At 45.6% G+C, this 23,009-nt stretch overlaps 1 protein-coding gene across 1 annotated transcript in view; it reads left to right on the forward strand.

Annotated features, from left to right (window-relative positions):
- CNTNAP4 (contactin associated protein family member 4) overlaps window positions 1–20,006 on the forward strand; it is a 1,879,337-nt gene extending 1,859,331 nt beyond the window's left edge. Inside the window, exon 24 of the mRNA XM_086961154.1 lies at window positions 17,455–20,006. Coding sequence (XP_086817280.1) covers window positions 17,455–17,648 — 194 coding nt within the window. The 3' untranslated portion in view covers window positions 17,649–20,006. The remainder of the gene's footprint in view (window positions 1–17,454) is intronic.
- The last annotated feature ends 3,003 nt before the right edge of the window (window positions 20,007–23,009 follow it).

A 23,009-nucleotide genomic window follows, 5' to 3' on the forward strand; every position in this document is an offset into this window, starting at 1 on the left:
CTTCCCCTCATAGAACTTCACTTGCTTCTAAGAGCGGCTCCTCTGCGAAGGCATTATTTGAGCCCCTTATTACAGCTTCTGATGACATTGATTTGGCCCTATCTAAGTTCAACTCTGCCATTTTAACTGCGGTTGACTCCTTGGCTCCCTTGAAATTATGCAAACAGCGCCCAACTTCCTGTCAAGAGGCGTGGTATACTGATCAACTACGGTCTGACAAACAGGCTTGTAGAAAGTTAGAAAAAGCCTGGAGAAAAACGCATTCCGAGGAAGATAAAAAGGGTTATTATATTGCCTTGTCTACATACCATAAAAACATTAGATTGGCCCGAAAAAACTACATTGCCTTGCAAGTAACTGAGGCAGGCAATTCCTCTAAGGTATTGTATCGGATTTTACAATCCTTTACTAAACCTACAGCCTGTGAAAGTCTTGACTCATCCTCACAATCATTATGTGATGACATCTCCCTCTTTTTTAGTAGTAAAATAGAGTTGATTTATGATAAAATTATAAAGACCACAGACCCAATGGATAGCCCCCCACACCACCGCATCACTCCCGGACCATTAATTCCGCCACACTCACTGCCTTTCCAGCAGTTAGTCAGAGTGATATTGAGATTCTAATAGGCCAAATTAAGACAGGATCTCCGTTAGACCTTATCCTTGCCAGAACTGTTTCTTCCTTGGGCAATTCTCTTGGCCCTATGATCCAGACTTTGGTGAATCTCTCTCTTGCTGAGGGTCAGGTACCACAGGAGTGGAAGATGGTTCTTGTAAATCCCATCCGTAAAAAATCTACTCTTCCCTGGACTGATCTATCCAACCTCCGCCCCATATCTCTCCTCCCATACCTGAGCAAGATAACGGAAAAGCATATCAACATCGACCTGTCGAACTTCATCGAGCTAACTGGAGGTGTAGATCATTCCCAGTCCGGATTCAGGCCCAACTATAGCACGGAATCGGCGCTCCTCTCTGTGACTGATACCATCAGAATGTCACAGGATAAGGGGAGCTCTGGGATTCTGGTGCTGTTGGACCTGTACGCAGCTTTCGACACGATATCGCACAAAATCTTGCTCAGTTGCTTGCAGGAGGTAGGTGTTAGGGGTATGGCCCTGTCCTGGTTAAAGAGTTTTCTATCTGGCTGCTCGCAGAGTGTCAGTTTGGGTTCTTTCCGTTCGGCACCTGTGGAGCTCACCAAAGGGGTGCCACAGGGCTCATGTCTAAGTCCCACGCTTTTTAATGTGTATGTGGCCCCCCTGGCTGACCTTATGAGATCTTACGGATTCATTCCTGTGTCGTACGCTGACGATACTCAGCTGCTTTTTCCCTTCCAGACCCTGACTGCTGCAGTTAAACACTCCTTTTCTGAAGGTATGAGGGCTGTGTCTCATTGGATGGCCTCAAATTTCCTGCAGTGTAATGTAGGGAAAACCGAGGTTATGCTGTTTGAGGAGGCCCCATTACTATGGTCGCCGGACTGGTGGCCATTAGATCTGGGCCCTGTTCCCAGTCCTAAGCAGGTAGTAAAAAACCTGGGTGTTCGGTTGGACCAAGGACTGTCTTTAAAGGAGCATGTCAATCAAATAGCAAGATCTTGTTTTCATGAAATTGGACTCCTTAGAAGAGTGTTTCCATTACTGCCAGACTCATCTAGAAAGACCCTTGTTCAGTCTCTAGTGCTTAGCCGCCTGGACTACTGTAATGGGCTACTTATAGCAAATGACAACTTGCTAAGTAGACTCCAGGTGGCTCAGAATACTGCTGCAAGACTTGTTCTAAATGCCCCGCCCAGAACCCCCTCCTGTCCCCTTTTAGAAAAGCTCCATTGGCTACCGATCCGACAATAAATACATTCAAAACCTGTTGTATCATACATAAGAGTATTTTTGGTTCGGGCCCCCTGTATCTGGCTGAGAAGTTTGTCCTCTACAATCTGGTACGTACCCTTCGCTCCGGCAACCAATGTCTTCTACAAATTCCCTCTATCAGAAGGGTGAGACTGGGCGGAAGGGCTCTCTCATTTCTGGGTCCCAGTCTCTGGAACAAACTGCCTGCTGCCCTCAGGTTCTGTACTAATCACCTAGCCTTCATGAAATCGCTGAAGACTTTCCTGTTTCAAACATAGCGCCTCCTTCTCTTTAAGATCTTGAGAGCACTGCTGTTCTACCTGTAGGGGGAATTGAGAGCAGAGATACTCCTTCGGGAGTCGAGTCTAGCGCTATACAAGCCTATAAATAAATAAATAAATAAATAAATAAGGTGGAGAAGGGTCGCTCCACTGCGCTTTGATCAGGAAAAATAAAATGATAATAACATAGTTATTATCATTTTATTTTTTGCAGGTTCAGGGCTGGGTTACGGCAGGGAGGCGCGGGGCTGCAGGAACAGGAGGAGGATTTGTTTGCACACTCCAAGTGTGCATGACTGCTTTGCCTGCCATCTTGGCCCGGCCAAACAGTCATGCGCACTTTGCATGATCCCCACTAGGCTGCATTAAACAGCCTGGTGGGGAACATGCAAGCCAGTGGTTCCATGGCAAGCGCAAACAAGAGTGGTGACAAAGAGTAGAGCTGATGGTTACCCCTATGTATCTGCCAACAGTCAGAGTATTCACAACCAATCTGCACTTTCACTCTTGGGTCTGAATATATCACCCACATTCAAGCAGCTAGGTCATTCCCAATCCGCATCTGGCATAGGACTGCAAATAAATAGGCTAACAATATGCTCTCAAGGGCCTTTCCCATATCTACCTACACTGCCACCACTCATTGCAGTTCATGCGGCAGTGCATCCATTATGTGAAATAAATATTGTATGTTTGGGAGGTGCTAATTCCTAGAATGAGCCAGCTCTAGTCCGAGTGGTCCAGGGATGGCAAATGGGAGTGGGTCTGATTCACCACAGTTTCTCTTGGATCTTGTAGCCCTAGTTGAGGAGTGACAATAGCCCATATTCTTTCCTGTCCATTGAATCCCCCCCTCGCGTTGTTAATATGACCATAACAGCTTATCCAGAGGTCTCCAGCAAACAGCCAGTCTCGCATGCATGGGCGTACATTTTAGATAGGGGTTTGAGCCATTCTGCTTTGCTGCATTTATAGATATTTGAGTGAGAGGCCATCACTGCCCAATGTCTTCCCTGCAGCCATCTGTTTAATCACGCTCACCATCTCAGCCTCTGTGATATGGCCTTTCATTTACAGTCTTGCTTCTGGGGTACAACATGGTCAGGGGGGTGTCAGCCTAATAGCAGTTCAGGCGCTCCCGAGACACCTATTCGCCCAGGCCTATTTAGGGTATGATAATAACCCGAGAACACTGCCACAATGTCAGCTTTTCTGCATACCTGGTGTTCATCTGGGTGGCGCGTGGCAGTGATGGCTTGATGAGTGCCTTCTGCATGCAGCAAGCCCACAGGCAGGTGTCCTGCATGATCTCAGTCATTGTGCGCTCTTAACAGGCATTCCTGTTAGTCATGGAGGGATAGCCTAGACCCTATGTCAATATGTTCCCAAGTGAGCCGGGTCAGTTTGTGGCAAGCCTCTGTCTCGGTTACTGCACATGTTTGCAGACACCAAAGTCTGCGCTCCACTCAGTCCAGTTGGGCTAGCAGTGAAAAACGCACCCCGCTTGAGGTCATGATAAAGAACGACAATATATGCCTTGATGCCTCCCACTCAGTCAGTGGCGATGGTGGTAAGCCTGAGTTGAGTTCAAATAGTGTCTTATTTCTTCCTTCAAGGTGCAGCCAAATTTGGTACCATCAAAGCCCGCACAGCTGAGCTGCCAAGACGGAACACATTTCATCGGCCTGGCCCTCTTTAGGGACAGCAGGAGGGGGGCAATGGTGCAAGCATTTCATTATGAGATATTCAGCGTCATGTGTCGCTCCTGTGAGAAGCACGTCTATCTTAGTGTGTAATGCTCGTATGTCAGAGAAGTGTGAGTACTCCCTACTTGCTGGGTGGGTCTGTTGCCACCAATCAATCTGGTGCCAATGGGCCTGCCACTTTTTTTAAATGTTCAGCAGCTCTGGATGTTTGTGGTATAGTACAGTATCGTGTCTGCCACACAATTAAAGTCACTGCCTTTCACTAACAGGTCCTCCAGTGTCCCTGCCATTAGGTCTGATGAAGAGTTGAGGTGTTCCGCTTGGCCCATCTTTAGGGAAAATATACCCACTCTATGAGCCATGGAACTGTCTAATTTCCCATTCCCAAATACAAACCTGCACCTTCTGCCACTCTGTTTGCAATGGTACCCCCAGCACAACCCATATTAGGACCCCCTCTACAGTATGCTGTGTTGTAAAACATGTGGACCCTCCATCGTGTTAGCTAGCCTTTACCTTCCTGTTCGGTTAGGGTTGTCTCACCAAGGAAGGAATGGGTGCAGTGCCTCATGGTTGGGGTTAGAAATGGGGTTCTCTACTTGGCAGAGGTAGGTACCTTTGTCCAAATAGGGACCCTTGCTTCTAGTCATGGAAAGGGGGATTCACTTCTTAAATAATCCCTGCTCACCCCCATGGTAGCATGGTATGAGCAGACAGGCTTATCTCAGAGGCAGTGTGTAAGGCATTTGTGAACATATACAGTAATACAGTGAAAACACTACAAAAGGACACCACACTAGTTTTGAAAACTAAGTAATCTTTATCTAAACCAAAACACAAGCAAACAACAACAATCTACAATACAGTACTAAAAATATGATTCTGAAATGGTAGAGGTATTTCAGTTCAAAGCAAATTGCAGATGCAACACTTTCACACAAAGTACCTTGGATGCATCAAGCAAGCAAAGAAAAAGGGCAGCAGGGAAGGTAATGCGTCGGTTCCTTACGCTCACGGAAGGTGATGCACTGGTTCCTTGCTCCGGGGGAGGTAATGTGTTGGTTCCTTACTGCGGCGCAGTGGAGGTGATGCGTTGGTTCCTTACCAGAGAGGAGGTGATGCATCGGTTACTTACTGCATCCCATAACGATGCATCAGACTTGGTGCTTGAATGCTATTTGACGATCTGGGATGATGCATGGATTCTTGCAGCCGCACACAGGGCTGCCATGGAATTGGTGCAGAGATCTTGGACTTTGGAGATCGTTGCACTCAATGCGGTGATTTCTCGAGCCGTGGCAGGCGCTGTGACGGTTCTTTGGCGATGCGTCAGAAACAGGTACGGATGCATCACGCTTCTCGGTGTTGCATTGATTTTCCAGCTCCCAGCGGAAATCAGTCTATAGAGGTCCAAACCAATAGCAGGCACCTCTTGCAGGCCAGAACTCCCAGCAAGGAAGCACAGGGGAGCTGGTGGTGAAGTCTTTGTGCCTCAGAGACTTCAGAAAAGTAGGCCAGCTCAGTTTCAAGCCCTTGGAGATCTTCCTCAAGCAGGGGTCACAGCAAACAGCAAAGTCCTTTCTCCTTTCCGTGGCAGCAAGTAGCCACTGCAGGCCGACCCCAGACAACAGGTTGCATTGCAAAAGTGAAAAAATAATTGGTAGTATTTTACTATCAGGACATGCCACACACACCAGGGCATGTCCTACCTTTCACATACATTGCACCCTGCCCACTGGTGTACCTTTGGCCTACCCATGGAGTGACTAACATGAGAGAAAAGGGAAGGGCCTACCAAGTCGACATGGCAGGTCGACATGGAAGTCCAAGACTCCACACAAACTCTGCAATGGCAGGCCTGAGTAACATTTACAGGCTGCTTATGTGGGTGGCACAATCAGTGCTGCAGCCCACTAGCCCACTAGCCCCCTTACACCAGTCCATAACAACAATTTATAAACAGAGCACTTGCTGCTTGGCACTGAACAGCAGTGGCAAAATGTGCAAAGCATCTAATCCAGCAAAACAGAGTCCAACACACAGCAAAAGCACAGGAGGCAAAGACAGAAAATGCAGGGGAGACCCATGCCAATGGTGCCAGGTCTAACAGTTTGCATATCCAATCTCTTAATGTTCCAAATTAGGAAGTTGAATACAGCAAGGTGTGTCATGTGAGCAGTGAGTGTGAGTTTTCTGCTGAGTGTAGAATTGATCTGTGTTCGCTCACCCACTGTTCCAGCTCCTCCATCCCTGTGTGTCTCATCTTTCTGTTGGCCCTTTATATGTCACAGTACCAGCAGAGTCCAAGAAAGTGTGTTGTGACCTTGTGTCACTTTTCCTCTTGCCAGCCTCCCCCCTGGCTCACACCTTATCATGGTGGAGGATCTTCAGCTGGCTACAGCTGGAAGAGGACAAGACAAGCTGGGGGTGCTGTGCAGTCCCCACCACACCACGGTGTGAAGCCACTTCAGCACCTCAGCAAGACTTCCGGCCTAGACCCACCACCACCCGATCCCACAAGCCCCTTAGCCCTTATCATAGAACAGAGGGATGGCCTTAAGTACACCAACTCCGGGGTCATAGTCTGCAACAGCTGTAGCCTGTTGTGGCAGTAGTTTGAGCCAGATAAGAGCAGTGGCTTGGCAGAACTTCCTATGCTGTGGCAACATCTTCTACACTTAAGCCATTCCCCCTCTTCATATTCTTTAATGGCCTCTTATGGGAAGAAAGAAAGTTAATAAAATGTACACTCTTAATTTTCATAGAAATACATCGATGTTCCCTAAAGCACCAAGGGTGAACGATTGGAAAAGACATGTAAGGGAATTGACACTAGCAGAAAAAATATGGATAAAACTGACAAGGACAGACAACAAAATGAAGACGTAGACACATTTGTCATGTACTATCCTAGAATCATATATACCCTACAGATACCAAACAGCCTTTAATATAGTAGCTTTGAGTCCCTACAATATGAACTGAAAAGAGTCTGGGACCTCATATCTACTTTAGTCAATGGTACATAGACTGAATTGTGCTCCAGACACTGGTTTAACAGTTTGTGTATTCAGTCTTTGACTAAATAAAGCTAAGCAGTGTTAAAGCGTATAAACTATATTTACAATTGATGTAGTTTAAACCTATTTTTTTCATTTGAAACTTGATTCCCTAAGTCATAAAGCTTCTAAAGGTGAAGCTTCTAGCTGTAACCATCCAATCAATAGAAATGATTGTGCATATTATTTTGTAATGGTCTAAGCTTTGGTTTGGTAGACCCCAAAATATTTTCATTGACTACTATTATAAAGAGATGGAGTTAAGCTGGAGGGTGAGGGGTGCCATTTCAAATGAGTAAGGTCTTTGATTTAGGAATTGTTAGAACTAGAGGTCGCTAGTTCGCTGAGGTAAGTATCTTGGGCCAAATAGGGACCCTTGCTTCCACGTCAGGGAAAGGAAGGACATCTTCTCAGATAGCCCCTGCTCACTCCCTCCGTAGTTTGGCACAAGCATCCAGGCTTATCTTCAAGTGTGTATTTGCAACCACGCTTTCAGTAACCCAATGATGACACCACAAATGAACTCCACAAAAGTTTTATACAAACAAGTATACATTTATATAAAAAGATATACGATGAGACCACACAATATAAATCCAACATATGCGTATTTGTAATATTCCTCCTGGCTGGTTATTATGCCAGCCAGCCCTTGTAGGTTCTTGCAGTATTAATAAGCAATTCTGGATGATCCACTGGAGTCCTAATTCAATGGTATGCAGTTCGTAATGCAAGAATCAGGCACTTCGCATTGGAAAAATAAGGCAGTTCATTATGCAACAATCAAGCAGTTCGTAATGCCAAAATAATGCAATCCGTAACGCAACAATCAGGCAGTTTGTCATGCAAACCAGTACAATGCGTAATGCAGCAATCAGGTTGTTCGTTATGCAAAAATAGTGCAATGCGGAATGCAACAATCAGGTTGTTCGTTATGCAAAAATAGTGCAATGCGTGATGCAACAATCTGGCAGTTAGTAATGCAGAATTAATGCAATGCGTAATGCAACAATTTTGTAGTTCCTAATGCAGAACTAATGCAATGCGTAATGCAACAATCAGGTAGTTTGTAATGCAGAACTAATGCAATGCGTAATGCAACAATCCGGTAGTTCGTAATGCAGAAATAATGCAATGCGCACTCCAGCACCAATCACAGTGCTTTAGACGGTCTCTCTGCCACTCGTACTGACTCACGGTCAGCTTACGCCAAAAGATGCTTCCAACACGGGTATGGTGTAAACCAAAGTGCAGCTCTGCACTCTGACCCCGGTACTGCCAGTCCTTGGCAATTACGGGCCACGATGCGGGCTGAAGCTGAGGCTCGCTTTGCAACAATGGGAGAGGCCAAGAGCGTATCCCTCTGAGCCAGCACCCTGCCCCAGGCGGCAACACATGTTACCTGGAGGGTGCGACCTCACTCTCCACTCCTCTTCCCGCGACTTGGGCCTCCGATGCGACTTTGCGGATTCCGGGTAGTGGGACTTGGGCCCTCTACCGACACGGTTGGTTCGAGGTCCCGCTCTGGCATCACCGCCTTGGGCCGGCATCAGAGCTCCTCTGGGATGCCGATCCAGGCTGCTGGTGATAACGAATTATTATTATTGCCAAGGTGCGCTAGTCCAACTTTTAACTTGTGCTGCCTGCAGATTGAATTTGCCTGATTGTGCCGAGGCCACTGCCATTTGCCTCGCGCTACTGCCAATCGTGCCCCAGTCCGGTTTCCTTATTGGCTTGCAGCCATTTTGTTTGTTGTTGTTTGAGCCTCCCTGCCCTGATCTCCACCCCGCTCCCGCCTCCCAGCTGACCCTCCCTCCCACTGATACTGATTACCCCGCTCCGCCGTGGTTGCGCTGTGACTGTCCTGCTCCCAGCAGAAGAGGTCGCTCCAGATGCTGCTCCACGCCTTCACCTGGTATAGTAACGATCTCGCAACACACTGCTTGAGCCTGCACAATTTATTTCATGTAAATCGATTGCCTACATAATAATCTCATCTAAATTGATAGCCTGCATAATAATTTCGTTTTTGCTGAGGTATATTTGATAGTAGCGCTTATTGCCAAGGTGCGTTAGTCCAACTTTTAACTTGTGCTGCTTGCAGATTGAATTTGCCTGATTGTGCCGACGCCACTGCCATTTGCCTCGCGCCACTGCCGATCGTGACCCAGTCCGGTTTCCTTATTGGCTTGCAGCCATTTTGTTTGTTGTTGTTTGAGCCTCCCTGCCCTGATCTCCACCCCGCTCCCGCCTCCCAGCTGACCCTCCCTCCCACTGATACTGATTACCCCTCTCCACCGTGGTTGCGCTGTGACCGTCCTGCTCCCAGCAGAAGCGGTCGCTCCACAAGCTGCTCCACGCCTTTACCTGGTATAGTAGCGATCTCGCACTGCACTGCTTGAGCCTGCACAATTTATTTCATGTAAATCGATTGCCTGCATAATAATCTCATCTAAATTGATAGCCTGCATAATTATTTCGTTTTTGCTGAGGTATATTGGATAGTAGCGCTTATTGCCAAGGTGCGCTAGTCCAACTTTTAACTTGTGCTGCCTTCTGATTGAATTTGCCTGATTGTGCCAACGCCACTGCCACTTGCCTCGTGCTACTGCCGATCGTGCCCCAGTCCGGTTTCCTTATTGGCTTGCAGCCATTTTGTTTGTTGTTGTTTGAGCCTCCCTGCCCTGATCTCCACCCCGCTCCCGCCTCCCAGCTGACCCTCCCTCACCCCTCCCCTCCAACTATCCACTTATGGCAGATGCTATTGCACGCAGCGTTCACACGCAGGAAATGCGCGCCGAAGGTGTGCAAAGGTAAGCCCGTCTACGCCCATCCGCGCCTGGACCGTGCCCAGCGCCAGACCCCCTGGTCCTTGCAATACCCACCCCACTCGCTTAACGTATGACGCCGCTACTCTACTCGCCCTTAACCCCGGATGCACCCCACAATGCTGCGTAGCTACCCCAGGACACACCCACGGACCATTCGCATGCCACTCATGCAAGTTCACCTGCATCAGGACCCACACCAAATCGTCCTCCTTCAAATACAGCTCTGACTCTACCCACCTGAAGTGCATCTTGCTGAACACCCGCTCGGTCCACAAACACGCCACTGAACTCTGGGACCTACTCGACACCACATCACCAGACGTCGCCTTCCTTACAGAAACCTGGATGAATGCATCATCAGCACCCGACATCGCCATAGCCATCCCGGACGCTTACAAGATCATCCAAAAAGACCGCACCAACGAAACAGGAGGAGGCATCGCCATCGCCCATAAGAACACCATCCGAATCACGACCAGCTCCGACGATAACCTTGCGACCGCCGAACACCTTCACTTCCAGATCCACACCGACCCCAGGACCACACTTAGAGGCACCCTCATCTACAGACCACCAGGAACCCGCACACAATTTAATGAAGACATCACTGACTTCAACAGCCCACACGCCCTCACCTCCGAGAACTACATTTTACTGGGAGACCTCAATTTCCACCTGCAAAAGAATAACGACAACAACACCACCACCCTTCTGGACAACCTGGCCAATCTCGGACTCAAACAACTTGTTGACACCCCCACCCACCTTGCCGGACACACGCTCGACCCTATCTTCACCTCCAGCAAACACATCTCCTTCGACCACACCACGGCTCTCCATTGGACGGACCACAGCTGCGTTCACTTCAGCTACAAAAAGACCACGACCCACATCCCACCACAACCTATTCCTCGAAGAAACTGGAACCAAATCACCACCGACCAACTCCTCACATCGCTTAACCAAAAAACCCCCGCCATAACATCGGAACCAAACCAAGCTGCCACCAAACTCACACAATGGATCACCCACAGCGCTGACAAATTAGCACCCTTGAAAAACCACCTGATCAAACAAGGTACCAAAAAGGCCCCTTGGTTCAACGATGACCTTGAGAAATCCAAGAAATTATGTCGTACCCTTGAGAAAACCTGGAGAAAAAACCCAACCACTAACAACCTGACCACCTTCAAGGACGCCACCCGCAAACACCACCAACTGATCCGATCCACCAAGAAATCAGCATTCAAGGATCGACTCGACAACAACACCCACAACAGCAAAGAATTATTCAACATCGTCAGAGAATATACCAACCCCACCGCCGGCACCAACAACATCTCTCCCTCCCAAGACCTTTGCGACTCCCTATCCTCTTTCTTCCACAACAAAATCGCCGACATTCATAACAGCTTTGGAAACCTGTCCGAAGAACAACCCACTCCACCCACCTCCGAACCAAAACAGCACTCGCACAACCTTTGCGCCTGGAACCCAATCACGACTGAAGACACCATCCACCTGATGAACTCAATCCACTCAGGATCGCCAACCAACCCATGTCCCCACCACATTTTCAACAAAGCAGACTCTATCATCGCACCCCATCTTTGCGATGTCATCAACTGCTCCTTCAACTCCGCCACCTTCCCAGAAAGCTGGAAACATGCCGAACTCAGTGCCCTACTGAAGAAACCCACAGCGGACCCCTCTGAACTTAAGAACTACCGCCCCATCTCACTCCTCCCCTTCCCGGCAAAAGTCATTGAGAAGGCCGTCAATAGTCAGCTCGCCGCCTTCCTTGAATCCCACAATTCACTTGACCCCTCACAGTCCGGCTTCCGAGCCAAACACAGCACTGAAACCGCCCTCATCGCTGCTACAGACGACATCCGAAAGCTACTGGACAACGGAGAAACAGTTGCCCTGATCCTACTTGACCTCTCCGCCGCCTTCGACACAGTCTGTCATAACACCCTCATACAACGCCTCAGCAACATCGGAATACAAGGAAAAGCGTTGGACTGGATCATCTCGTTCCTCCCCGGAAGAACCCAGAGAGTCCGCCTCCCCCCATTCAAATCAGAGACAACCGAAGTCATCTGCGGCGTACCACAAGGATCATCACTCAGTCCCACCCTCTTCAACGTGTACATGAGTCCGCACGCATCCATCGCGCGACAACACAACCTCAACATCATCTCCTACGCTGACGACACCCAGCTGATCCTCTCCCTCACCAAAGATCCTAACACTGCCAAAACCAATCTACACGAAGGAATGAAAGAAGTAGCCGAATGGATGAAGAACAGTCGTTTAAAACTAAACTCGGACAAAACGGAAGTCCTCATCTTAGGATCATCCCCCTCGGCATGGGACGACTCATGGTGGCCACCGGCTCTGGGCACAGCACCCATACCTAAACATCACGCACGTAACCTGGGCTTCATCCTAGACTCCTCCCTATCGATGACCAGACAAGTCAACGCCGTCTCATCATCATGCTACAACATCCTACGCATGCTCAAAAAAATCTTCCGCTGGATCCCCACTGAAACAAAAAAAAACAGTTACCCACGCACTAGTCACTAGCCGACTGGATTATGGAAACACCCTCCTCGCCGAACCACAGCCAAACTACAGAAAAAACTCCAACGCATCCAAAATGCCTCAGCCAGACTCATACTGGACATCCCCTGTCAAGCTCACATTTCCGGTCATCTGAAAGATCTCCACTGGCTTCTCGTCAACAAGAGAATAACGTTCCGTCTCCTTACCCACGCACACAAGGCCCTCTACGACCTTGGACCCGAATGCCTCAACAAAGGACTATCCTTCTACACACCCACCCGCCAACTACGTTCATCCAATCAAGCCCTCGCCACAATCCCGCGCATCAATAGATCCACCATGGGAGGAAGATCTTTCTCCTACTTAGCGGCCAGGACCTGGAATTCTCTCCCCACTCACCTCCGCCTCACACAGAACCACCTCTCCTTCAGAAAGCACCTAAAAACCTGGCTATTCGATAAATAATGCACCCACCCTCACTCAAGCGCCTTGAGACCCTCTGGGTGAGTAGTGCGCTATACAAATTACCGAACTTGAACTTGAACTTGAACGAAGATCTCAGGCTGCAACAGGGCACAAGCACACAGCGTCGCTGAGACACACTTGAGCTTCGGGTGTGCACAATCACAGGGCAATCCTTACGAAGGGCCCGATTCACAGAATGAACTTAAGACTCAATCCTAAATTTACTACTATTTTGGTATTCACAGAATGCACTTACTACTTTTGGCATTCACAGAATGCACTTACTACTTTTGGCATTCACAGAATGAACTTACTACTTTTGGTATTCACAGAAGTTAGGATTTTGTCTTAAGTTTGTCTTAAGACAGACTTAAGACAGACTTAAGACAAACTTAAGACAGACTTAAGACAAAATCCTAACTTCTGTGAATACCAAAAGTAGTAAGTTCATTCTGTGAATACCAAAAGTAGTAAGTGCATTCTGTGAATGCCAAAAGTAGTAAGTGCATTCTGTGAATACCAAAATAGTAGTACGTTTAGGATTGAGTCTTAAGTTCATTCTGTGAATCGGGCCCGAAGGTCTCAGGCTGCACGAAGCACACGCACACATTGTCGCTGAGACTCACTTGAGTTCTGGGTACACACGATCACAGGTCAATCCTCATGAAGTTCCCAGGCTGCAAGAAGCACACGCACACAGCGTCACTGAGACTCACTTGAGTTCCGGGTGCACACAATAACAGGGCAATCATCACGAAGGTCTCAGCCTGCTCAAAGCACATGCACACAGCATCGCTGAAACTCGCTTGGACTCCAGGTGTTCACAATACCAGGGCAATTCTCACGAAAGGTTCAGGCTGCACGAAGCACATGCACGAAGCGTCGCTGAGATTCGCATGGACTCCAGGTGCCCACGATCACAGGGTCTCAGGCTGGAAAAAACACACGAACACAGCTTCGCTGAGACAGACCTCAAAACTTTTGTGTTCCTGAGTTTCCACAACAGGCAGCCAGCTCTCCTTGGGCCCTTGGGGACAAGTTACTTCAGGACACAGCACACAGCAAATTCCTTTCAAGCAGGGGGACACAGCACACAGAAAAGTCACTTAGCCTCTCCTTGGTTAAATTAGCAAACTGCAGGCCAGCCCCGGAACACACAGAAAGGGTCTGTCCTTTCCTCCAGTCTCCTCAGCTGTTTCCTCCTTGGTAGAGGTTCCTCATGACCACAAAGTAGTTTCAATCCTTTTCAGTCTTGATTAATCCATTCCAATGTTCAGGGGCTTCACCTCTCATAGGTATACCCCTAAATGTCGTTGAAGTCTTTGTGTTCAGGGGGCACTGACCCCTGTCCAAACCAGTTCTGGGTGTCTCCCTGCCAGTGAAACCTTCTTCCTTTGATAGTGGGGGTCTGGATCCTCAATCACTCAGCAGGAGATGGAGCCATTGTTTTATGGTGGCAGCCCAGGCCTCTTCCCCTCCAGGGGCTACTCCTCCCCCCTACACTCCAGATGTAGGTCAGCCTGTTGCTGTCTCACCTCCTCCACTGGGTCAATACATTCCCCAGATCCTATCACTTTCAGATCCAGATAGTCAATCCACAACCAGGCAGAGACACACAGAAATTTTAGAGCACAAATACCCACCCACTTCTAAAAGAGTGGTTTCTAAACACACAATGCAAAAACCACCTTCACGAAAAGATGTGTTATTGAATTGTGAGTTCAGGCACACTAAACTTCACCTGTCCATCTTAAGCCTTTGGTAAGATATTACACAGCCTTCCCATTCTGTCCTACGGGCAAGATGACCTTTCAACAGTGAAAAACGAAATGGAGAGTATATCATTGTCACGACATGGTACACACCTCAGCACATGTCCTACCTTTCACATACACTGCACCCTACCAAGGGGGTGTTTTGGACCTACCATAGGGGTGTCTGATGTGCTTAGAGAGGGAAGGGTAAAGCCTGGCAAGTGGGTGCACTTGTCAGGACAACATGGCAGTTTAACAAACTGCGAGCAAGCACTGGAATGGCACTACCAAATACAGGAGAACCCTACTCACAAAGAACCAGGGTAATAGTTTTATACAGGAAAACATTGGTTCCAGTGGGAAAATAAACCAAATATTTAAGCAATACACATACACAATGGCTATGCGTAAGGGACCAAGTAATATCTGTGGACAAAAAGAACTCTCTGCACAGTTTGTTCATCTAACTTTTTTATAAATGCACACGGAAATAGTGTAAATCACTTTCTTAATTTCAAAAAGCAGTATACTTTGTGCGGTGTATCCCCAAGTGAAACATGGAACCATTAGTGAATATATACAGAGAACAGTTTTAAAAGAGGTTTCCATAAATACAAGAAGCGACCATTCAGTTATACATGGTGAAAGCCTGAGTGGATGGTGACACTGGCTAATTAATGGTCTTTTCTGTAAAAGACCAATAATTAGCCATTTTCTGACCAATTTATCCAGATTCTAGATCAATTTAACTGGGTTTCTGATCAGCATGACTTGAATATTCCAACTTTCTTTTGCCTGCAGAATACTTAGAAAGAGTAAATGCCTCTGAGGGTTGCTTTTGTGCAGTAATGCGGTCCTTCTGCAACAAAGCAATCCTGCCTACAAGGTAGGCACCCTTGCACCACAGTGCAAGGGTGCTTGCATTAGCAAAATAAAGAAGAGTATGCACCAGCACAGACAGAGAGTAGGATTGCATCATTTTGGTAAATATGGTGCCTTTCTACTCTCTCCCTTTCACGCAATGCACTGCATTGCAGCACAGCAAGTTGTCTTACTGCATTGCATGATAGTATGATAAATCTGTCCCCAATCATTTAAAGGTGGTACATGTAAGAATTTAGTTTAGGCATGTACCTACCACAGTGCAAGAGTGCCTGCTTTGGCTCAATGCAGCAGATTGTGCTGCAGCACAGGCAGAGAACAGGAATGCGGCATATATTGATAAATATGGCGCATACCTGCGCTCTCCCTTTCACCCAACTCTGTGCAGCCCAGAAAGTGGTATTGTTGTGTTGCGTCTTAATATGACAAATTCTGCCCTAAAATATTTAAAGGAGGTACAGGTAACAATTTATTTTTGGGATGTTCCTACAGTGACTAGCCCCTAAAAGTTATTTTTACTGAAAAAAGGCAGTAGGGTCTTGTGAGAAAAACTAAAGTTCAGAATAAAATCATAACTCTGCTGTCTTTAGTGTGGAGAAAGCTGTGGGTTTAATTCAATCACTATTTCTAATGTTTATTAAAAAAACAATCCACTGGTGAGGTGCCAGGTGTGACTTATGCACAAGCCTTCAAACAAGTTTCTGGTCGAAGAAGAATGCCTGCTCTAAACACCAATGAGAACCCTTTACTTTCTTTTTTTCCTATACCAACCCCGAATAAATCAATCAAGTCAGTACATGTTTACTTATATTAAAGCGTATTTGCTACCTCCTTTTCATTATTTATGTTGTTGATCCTCTCAGCTGTGAAGAGACAAAATTAGATGAATATCTTCCCATTTCTTTGTTCTAATTATTCGGTCAAAATATAATCAACTCTTTTCATCATTTGTCATCAAAACTTCGATAACTATTCCATACTCAACATTGTCAACCACCATATGCAACGTAGTAAGGGCTAGTGCCCACAAATGTTACTTGAATTCCAATATACATTGTTTTGACCTCAAGTTAGAAGCAAAACTCCAGACTTTATATTCTTTATCTTCGTTGACCAATTTACTTCCATCTATTCAGCCAGCCTGGAAAACACATTCTTTAATTGATTGTAGAATTCCTGAATTATTAAAACCTTTTGGAAGATAGAAATATGATGCCTTCTACTCCAAATCTTTTTTGTAACTGAAAACAATGTTGAAATCGTGCTGTCCCGATAAAGGCTCCATTCATTTTCCTAACGGTTTTGAAATAGCAATTCTTACTAAATATACAAAATGATGTAATTGTTTCATGTAGTATAGTAACTTGTTCATTCAAATAATTGGATTCACAGGTTAATTTTCATTGCACACAGGACTTCGAATAATTGTGCTTCAACACAGTGTTTTGCAAATTATTTTCAGTTATCAAGACAATAGTACTCAAATATACAAAGGCCTTTTGATATGTTTGCACCAACCAGGAACCTTTGTTTTGGGCCTTATTGATTTGTTGTTGATTCACAAGTCTACAACACTAAACACATTATGAATTTAAAATCAGTCCTGAGGGAAAATTGTTTCTTCCTAGATGTCACATCTATATTTCCTTCTTGAAATACAGGGTCACTGTATATGAAAATGCTTATCAGCCTCTTAAATTCAACAAATTAATCTCACGGGAATAAGAGTTCTAAAGTCATTGAATAAGAACGGCATTAAAAATAGCTAGACGGGAGCCTAACCTATTAATTGATAACTCCTTTAGTTCAATACAGTCATGTCATACCAAGTATTTTTCTTCCTTGGTATTCAGTGCCGCCTTTCTTATACAAAAATATCTCATAATTAAATGTACAAAAATAATGAATGGTCTTTTTGTGTATCGATACCAAAGAATGACTCTCCTGAGTGTGTACATCACCTTTTACTGAGCCCAACTGTACAACACCTACCCGCATACGTCTTCTTGTTTACCAACTCCTTTGTTTCCCTTGTGTTATTCCCCAGGTGTCATTGCGGTGGTGATATTCGTGCTGCTTTGCATAGCTGCCATCAGCATGCGCATTTATCAACAGAAAGGGACGTACAAAAACAGCGAGGCCAAAGGATCTGAGAACGAAAACATCGCAGCAACAGCACTGAAGACGGAGCTCAGCATGCAGAACACAATCAATGAAAGTCAGAAAGAGTACTTCTTCTGATTGATGCCTTCTCCTTTCCTTACCCATCTGATAGTCAGACTCTTTCTTGTTAAGCCTGGGCTCCCCCGAGGACTGACGTGCACGGGCGCTCGAGCAAACAATGATTTTGAGACGTACTATACTGCATACTTTCGGTCTCGGTGATTGGGTGTAGGAGGTCTCTATAGAATACTTGCATTTCTTAGCTTTCATAAAATGCATTTTATGTAACAGTAAATAAGGTATTGTAAACAACTTTATTGTTTGTAGTTTCTGACTGTTCAGATGTGACCTTCTACAGCTGCAGTTTATTATGCATACGTGATACAATTTAAAATAAGGTATTTGTTATGATGTCCAAGGCCCGTTCTTCTCTTTCTAAAATGTGTGAATAGAGGTGTTTTCCTGATGGTAAACCTTGAATATGAACGGGTGCAGTACACCCTAAAAGACAAACTATTGTTGTGTTCTTCAGTGTGACCTTTGCTCCTCTATTTAATTGAAATACCTCTGTAGCAGACGCTGGACACTGACACATTTAAGGCAGGCCATATCGTTTAATAAGTTCGAACAGGTCAACTCCAATCAAACATAAACAAACAAGGGGGTGAGCTGGAAATCGCATCACTCACTGGTAGTAGCTGTTGATGTAGGAATGAGTAAAGAGAACGTTTTTTTTCTTTGCATTAGCTGGCCATGTAAGTGGTCCCATCATTGAATGATGTCACAGCAGATATCAATACGAATCACATATCATCGGAGAAAGGTGCACTCACCAGCTTCATTATTGATAGTTGCTGTTAATGAAGCAGGATTGATTAAAGAAAGCTATACTAGGTTCTCATCAACAGATGGACCCTTTACCAGGACCATTCAATGAATGGTATCACAATCCATTAAACACCAACCAGAGATCAGCCAACAAAGGGATGCTGAATTAATTAATGCTCCAGAATTTGATTAAGATCATTAGAATTCTATTTTTCTCTGAATGAGCCCTTCAAGTGGTGAGTCCGGAGAACTATGCTCAGAAAATTGAACAGCACAATCATTGCAATTTATTCTTTTGTGTGTATTTTATTAAGTCACAATTCCGAGTCGTTTACCCCTTATTTACATATTACATCCATGAAACCTTCCTGTGTCCAGTGAGTAGGTGGCTTGTTCGTTGGAGTGCGAAATGGGCATCAGTGAATATCCATGCAGTTATGTTTGTTTATGTGCAATGGCTAGATAGACCATGGGAAAAGGTTCAGCCTCACTCTGCTGGAATCTGAAAACATATCCTATCACCTTCAAGCAAGAGGAAGGAGAATTTCTAGCCTTATACAAGAAACAGGGTACCTCCATGCCAATGTCACACAGCATTGAACAGAAGTTTCACCTGTAGCATTTTGAACAGTGAATCTGGAAACAAATAGTAGGATTTTCCTGAAAAAATAGATTTTTAAAGGAAGAAAAACAGAAAGGTTTGCCTAGCTGTTGCTAAGAAAGATCAAATGTTATAAGATTAGTGCAGCACCACAGGCTCTGAATCGTGGACTAGCTATATCCATTCAAATTAAGTCCTCTTAATCTAGACACAAGAAATCTAAAAATGTAAACATTAAAAGTTTTCATTTTTATAAAGGCATATTTTGCAGGTTAATTCTATTCACATCAGACTGACATGTAGGAGGTACCCTTTATGTTGCCTGCGCCCAACAATAAGCTATCTCCCATTATTTAGCAAATGACAAGGAACTTGTGCACGTTTCACGTTAATGAAATTCATGATGTTTGCACCTCTAAGGTTAGTGGTTTGTTTGTGACCACCAGTCAAAAACCTCTTTTTGCTTCCTTACATTAAGTTGACCATGCCTCTGAACATCTAATGAACAAGACTGAGGTGTCAAAACTGGTTAGATCGTTGCTCTGTTCACAACATTATGTTTTTCAGCTTTTGTAGTAAAGGAGCTCTGACTGGAGAAGTCCTCTCTTCCTTGAAAAATAATGTTACCCAAGGTGATCCATGCAATTCTGTCATAGATTAAGTCCCCAGGTTATGTCATGCAAATGTTCTGTTGTTTTCTACAGAGATTGCATGAGGGTCAAAGAACACAAGACTGAGACTCTAAATCTGATGATCTGCAGGCATGTATTTGGCCATCTCCAAAATATAACAGCCAAAGTGTGTAAATCAAGAAAACATGGAAACAGTGCAACTGTTCTGCAAACAGTTTTGCCCCATGTTTAACCCAGTATAACGATTTACTTTTTGTCTTTTAATAAATAAGTTGATTTTATAAATAAAATGATGGAAAATGTACAAAAATGTTTGTGTAGAGCTAAAACTGTTTGAAACTGAGCAAAACAGATTTTTTTAAAAATAAAGAATATAAGTGGTATCGATGTGTCTACTTTTTTGCATTGTTTGAGCGAGTTACCATGAGGGACGAGAAGAGAAATAGTTATTGTACCGAATAAGGCATTTCTTATTTATATTGAATACAATATTTTTTTAAGTAGGTTTGAAACTCATTCAACACAATAAAGAAGTCTACCCCTTCAAGATGTGTGTATGGGCCCCGGGAAACATGCAGCTATAAAAGAACGTCTTATATTTATTTTATGAAAATAATGTTTTAAAAAAATCATAGACGGACATTTGATCCTCAGCTGTTAGTTAAAGTGTAAACGAGGCACCCAATGAATGAAATATGCAAGTAATATTGTCAGTTAATAATACCGCTTATAAAACCCTGATAGCAAACAATTGCATCACAAATATACCTCGGGCAGTAACAGCACTCACCTAAGAATAACCCGAAAATGAATCATAAACTTTAAATGTTAGTTAAAAACCAGAAAAACACCAGAAATGAGTATCGCACTAGAAAGAAATCAAAATGAATCACAAATATATTATAACCTAAAAATCTACAATGTTATTTTGCGATATACAAATAGTTTGATATAGGTCTGATATGCAGGTGAAATCAACACTAAAATGCACTCTCAATCTTTGACAAATATTGACTAAGGAGCTTATTTACTGTTTTGTGCAAGAGTACTTCCAACCCATCTTCCTTATTACATGTGCAGTATACCGTGATGCACTTCTAATAAGGCATACAAGATAACATTTATGATGGAGTACCTTACCGCTAAACTCTAAATCATGCTCTAAGGGGCTTATTTACAAGGAACTGACACATCTGTATAGATGCGTCAGTTTCCCTGAGCCTGCGTGCAAAAGTATTGTGCCACCATGGATGCGCCGTATTTAAAATACAAAAAACACAAGATGATGGACGGAATATTGCACAATGGCAAAACATCCACCCCCACTCACAGATCAGGGTTAAATCCATTGTTATTTTGCTCACCAAGCCACCCCAGTTCAGACATGGCTTGGCAGTTCGGGCTGGACTGTTCCAATGAGGCACAGGGTCAAGACTGATTTGCATATGGCCATGTCTGAACTCGGGTGTCTTGGTGAGCAAAATAACGATAGATTCAACCCAGATCTGTGACTGGGGTTGAATGTTTTGCCATTGTGCAACATTCCGTCCATCATCTTGTGTGTTTTGCTGTTCACCCTATGTGGGAAGGGTATGCCCAAAAGTGGGTCCCTTGCTCACTAAGCCACTGCAGTCAAGCTATCCTGGCTGAAGACGGCTGATAGCCAGAAACCGGTCCAAGGATGCTTGACTCCGGTCCAGGAAAGACATGGCTTGGCAGTTCGGGCTGGACTGTTCCCATGAGGCACAGGGTCAAGACTGATTTGCATATGGCCATGTCTGAACTGGGGTGGCTTGATGAGCAAAATAACGATGGATTTAACCCAGATCTGTGACTGGGGGTGAATGTTTTGCCATTGTGCAACCTTCCGTCCATCATCTTGTGTGTTTTGCTGTTCACCCTATGTGGGAAGGGTATGCCCATACGTGGGTCCCTTGCTCACTTTGCCACTGGATTCAAGCAAGCCTGGCCGAAGACGGCTGGAATGCCAGAAACCGGTCCTAGGAAGCTTGTTTCCAGGCCAGGGAAGGCACAGCTTGGCAGTTCGGGCTGGTCTGTTCCCATGAGGCACAGGGTCAGACTGATTTGCATATGGCCATGTCTGAACTGGGGTGGCAGAGTGGGCTAAAGAACGGTGATGGATTAAACCCAGATCTGTTGACTGGGTGTGAGTGTTTGATTGATTCAGATGCTCCATCCATCACCAGCCCTCTTTTGTACCGCTGTGTTCACCATAGGTTGGCAGGGTATGCTCAGACATGAGTCCCTTGCTCACTTTGCCACTGCATTCAAGCAAGCCTGGATGAAGACGGCTGGAATGCCAGAAACCGGTCCTAGGAAGCTTGTTTCTGGTCCAGGGAAGGCATGGCTTGTCAGTTCGGGCTGGACTGTTCCCATGAGGCACAAGGTCAGACTGTTGTGCATATGGCCATGTCTGAACTGGGGCGGAAGAGTGGGCTAAAGAACGGTGATGGATTAAACCCAGATCTGTTGACTTGGTGTGAGTGTTTGATTGGTTCAGATTCTCCGTCCATCACCTACCCCTGTTGTACCGCTTTGTTCGCCATAAGTTGGCAGGGTATGCTCAGACGTGAATCCCTTGCTCACTTTGCCACTGGATTCAAGCAAGCCTGGCTGAAAACCGCTGTAATGCCAGAAACCGGTCCTAGAAAGCTTGTTTCCAGTCCAGGGAAGGCATGGCTTGGCAGTTCGGGCTGGACTGTTCCCATGAGGCACAGGGTCAGACTGATTTGCATATGGCCATGTCTGAACTGGGGTGGCAGAGTGGGCTAAAGAACGGTGATGGATTAAACCCAGATCTGTTGACTGGGTGTGTGTGTTTGATTGGGTCAGATGCTCCGTCCATCACCACCCACTTTTGTACCGATTTGTTCGCCATAAGTTGGCAGGGTATGCTCAGACGTGAGTCCCTTCCTCACTTTGCCACTGGATTCAAGCAAGCCTGGCTGAAGACGGCTGTAATGCCAGAAACCGGTCCTAGGAAGCTTGTTTCCAGTACAGGGAAGGCATGGCTTGGCAGTTCGGCCTGGACTGTTCCCATGAGGCACAGGGTCAGACTGATTTGCATATGTCCATGTCTGAACTGGGGTGGCAGAGTGGGCTAAAGAACGGTGATGGATTAAACCTAGATCTGTTGACTGGGTGTGAGTGTTTGATTGGTTCAGATGCTCCATCCATCACCACCCCCTTTTCTACCGCTTTGTTTGCCATAGGTTGGCAGGGTACGCTCAGACGTGAGTCCCTTGCTCACTTTGCCACTGTATTCAAGCAAGCCTGGCTGAAGACGGCTGTAATGCCAGAAACCAGTCCTAGGAAGCTTGTTTCCGGTCCAGGGAAGGCATGGCTTGGCAGTTCGGG

This window comes from Lissotriton vulgaris, chromosome 3_1, assembly GCF_964263255.1.
Source record: "Lissotriton vulgaris chromosome 3_1, aLisVul1.2, whole genome shotgun sequence".
Taxonomy (NCBI): Eukaryota; Metazoa; Chordata; class Amphibia; order Caudata; family Salamandridae; genus Lissotriton; species Lissotriton vulgaris.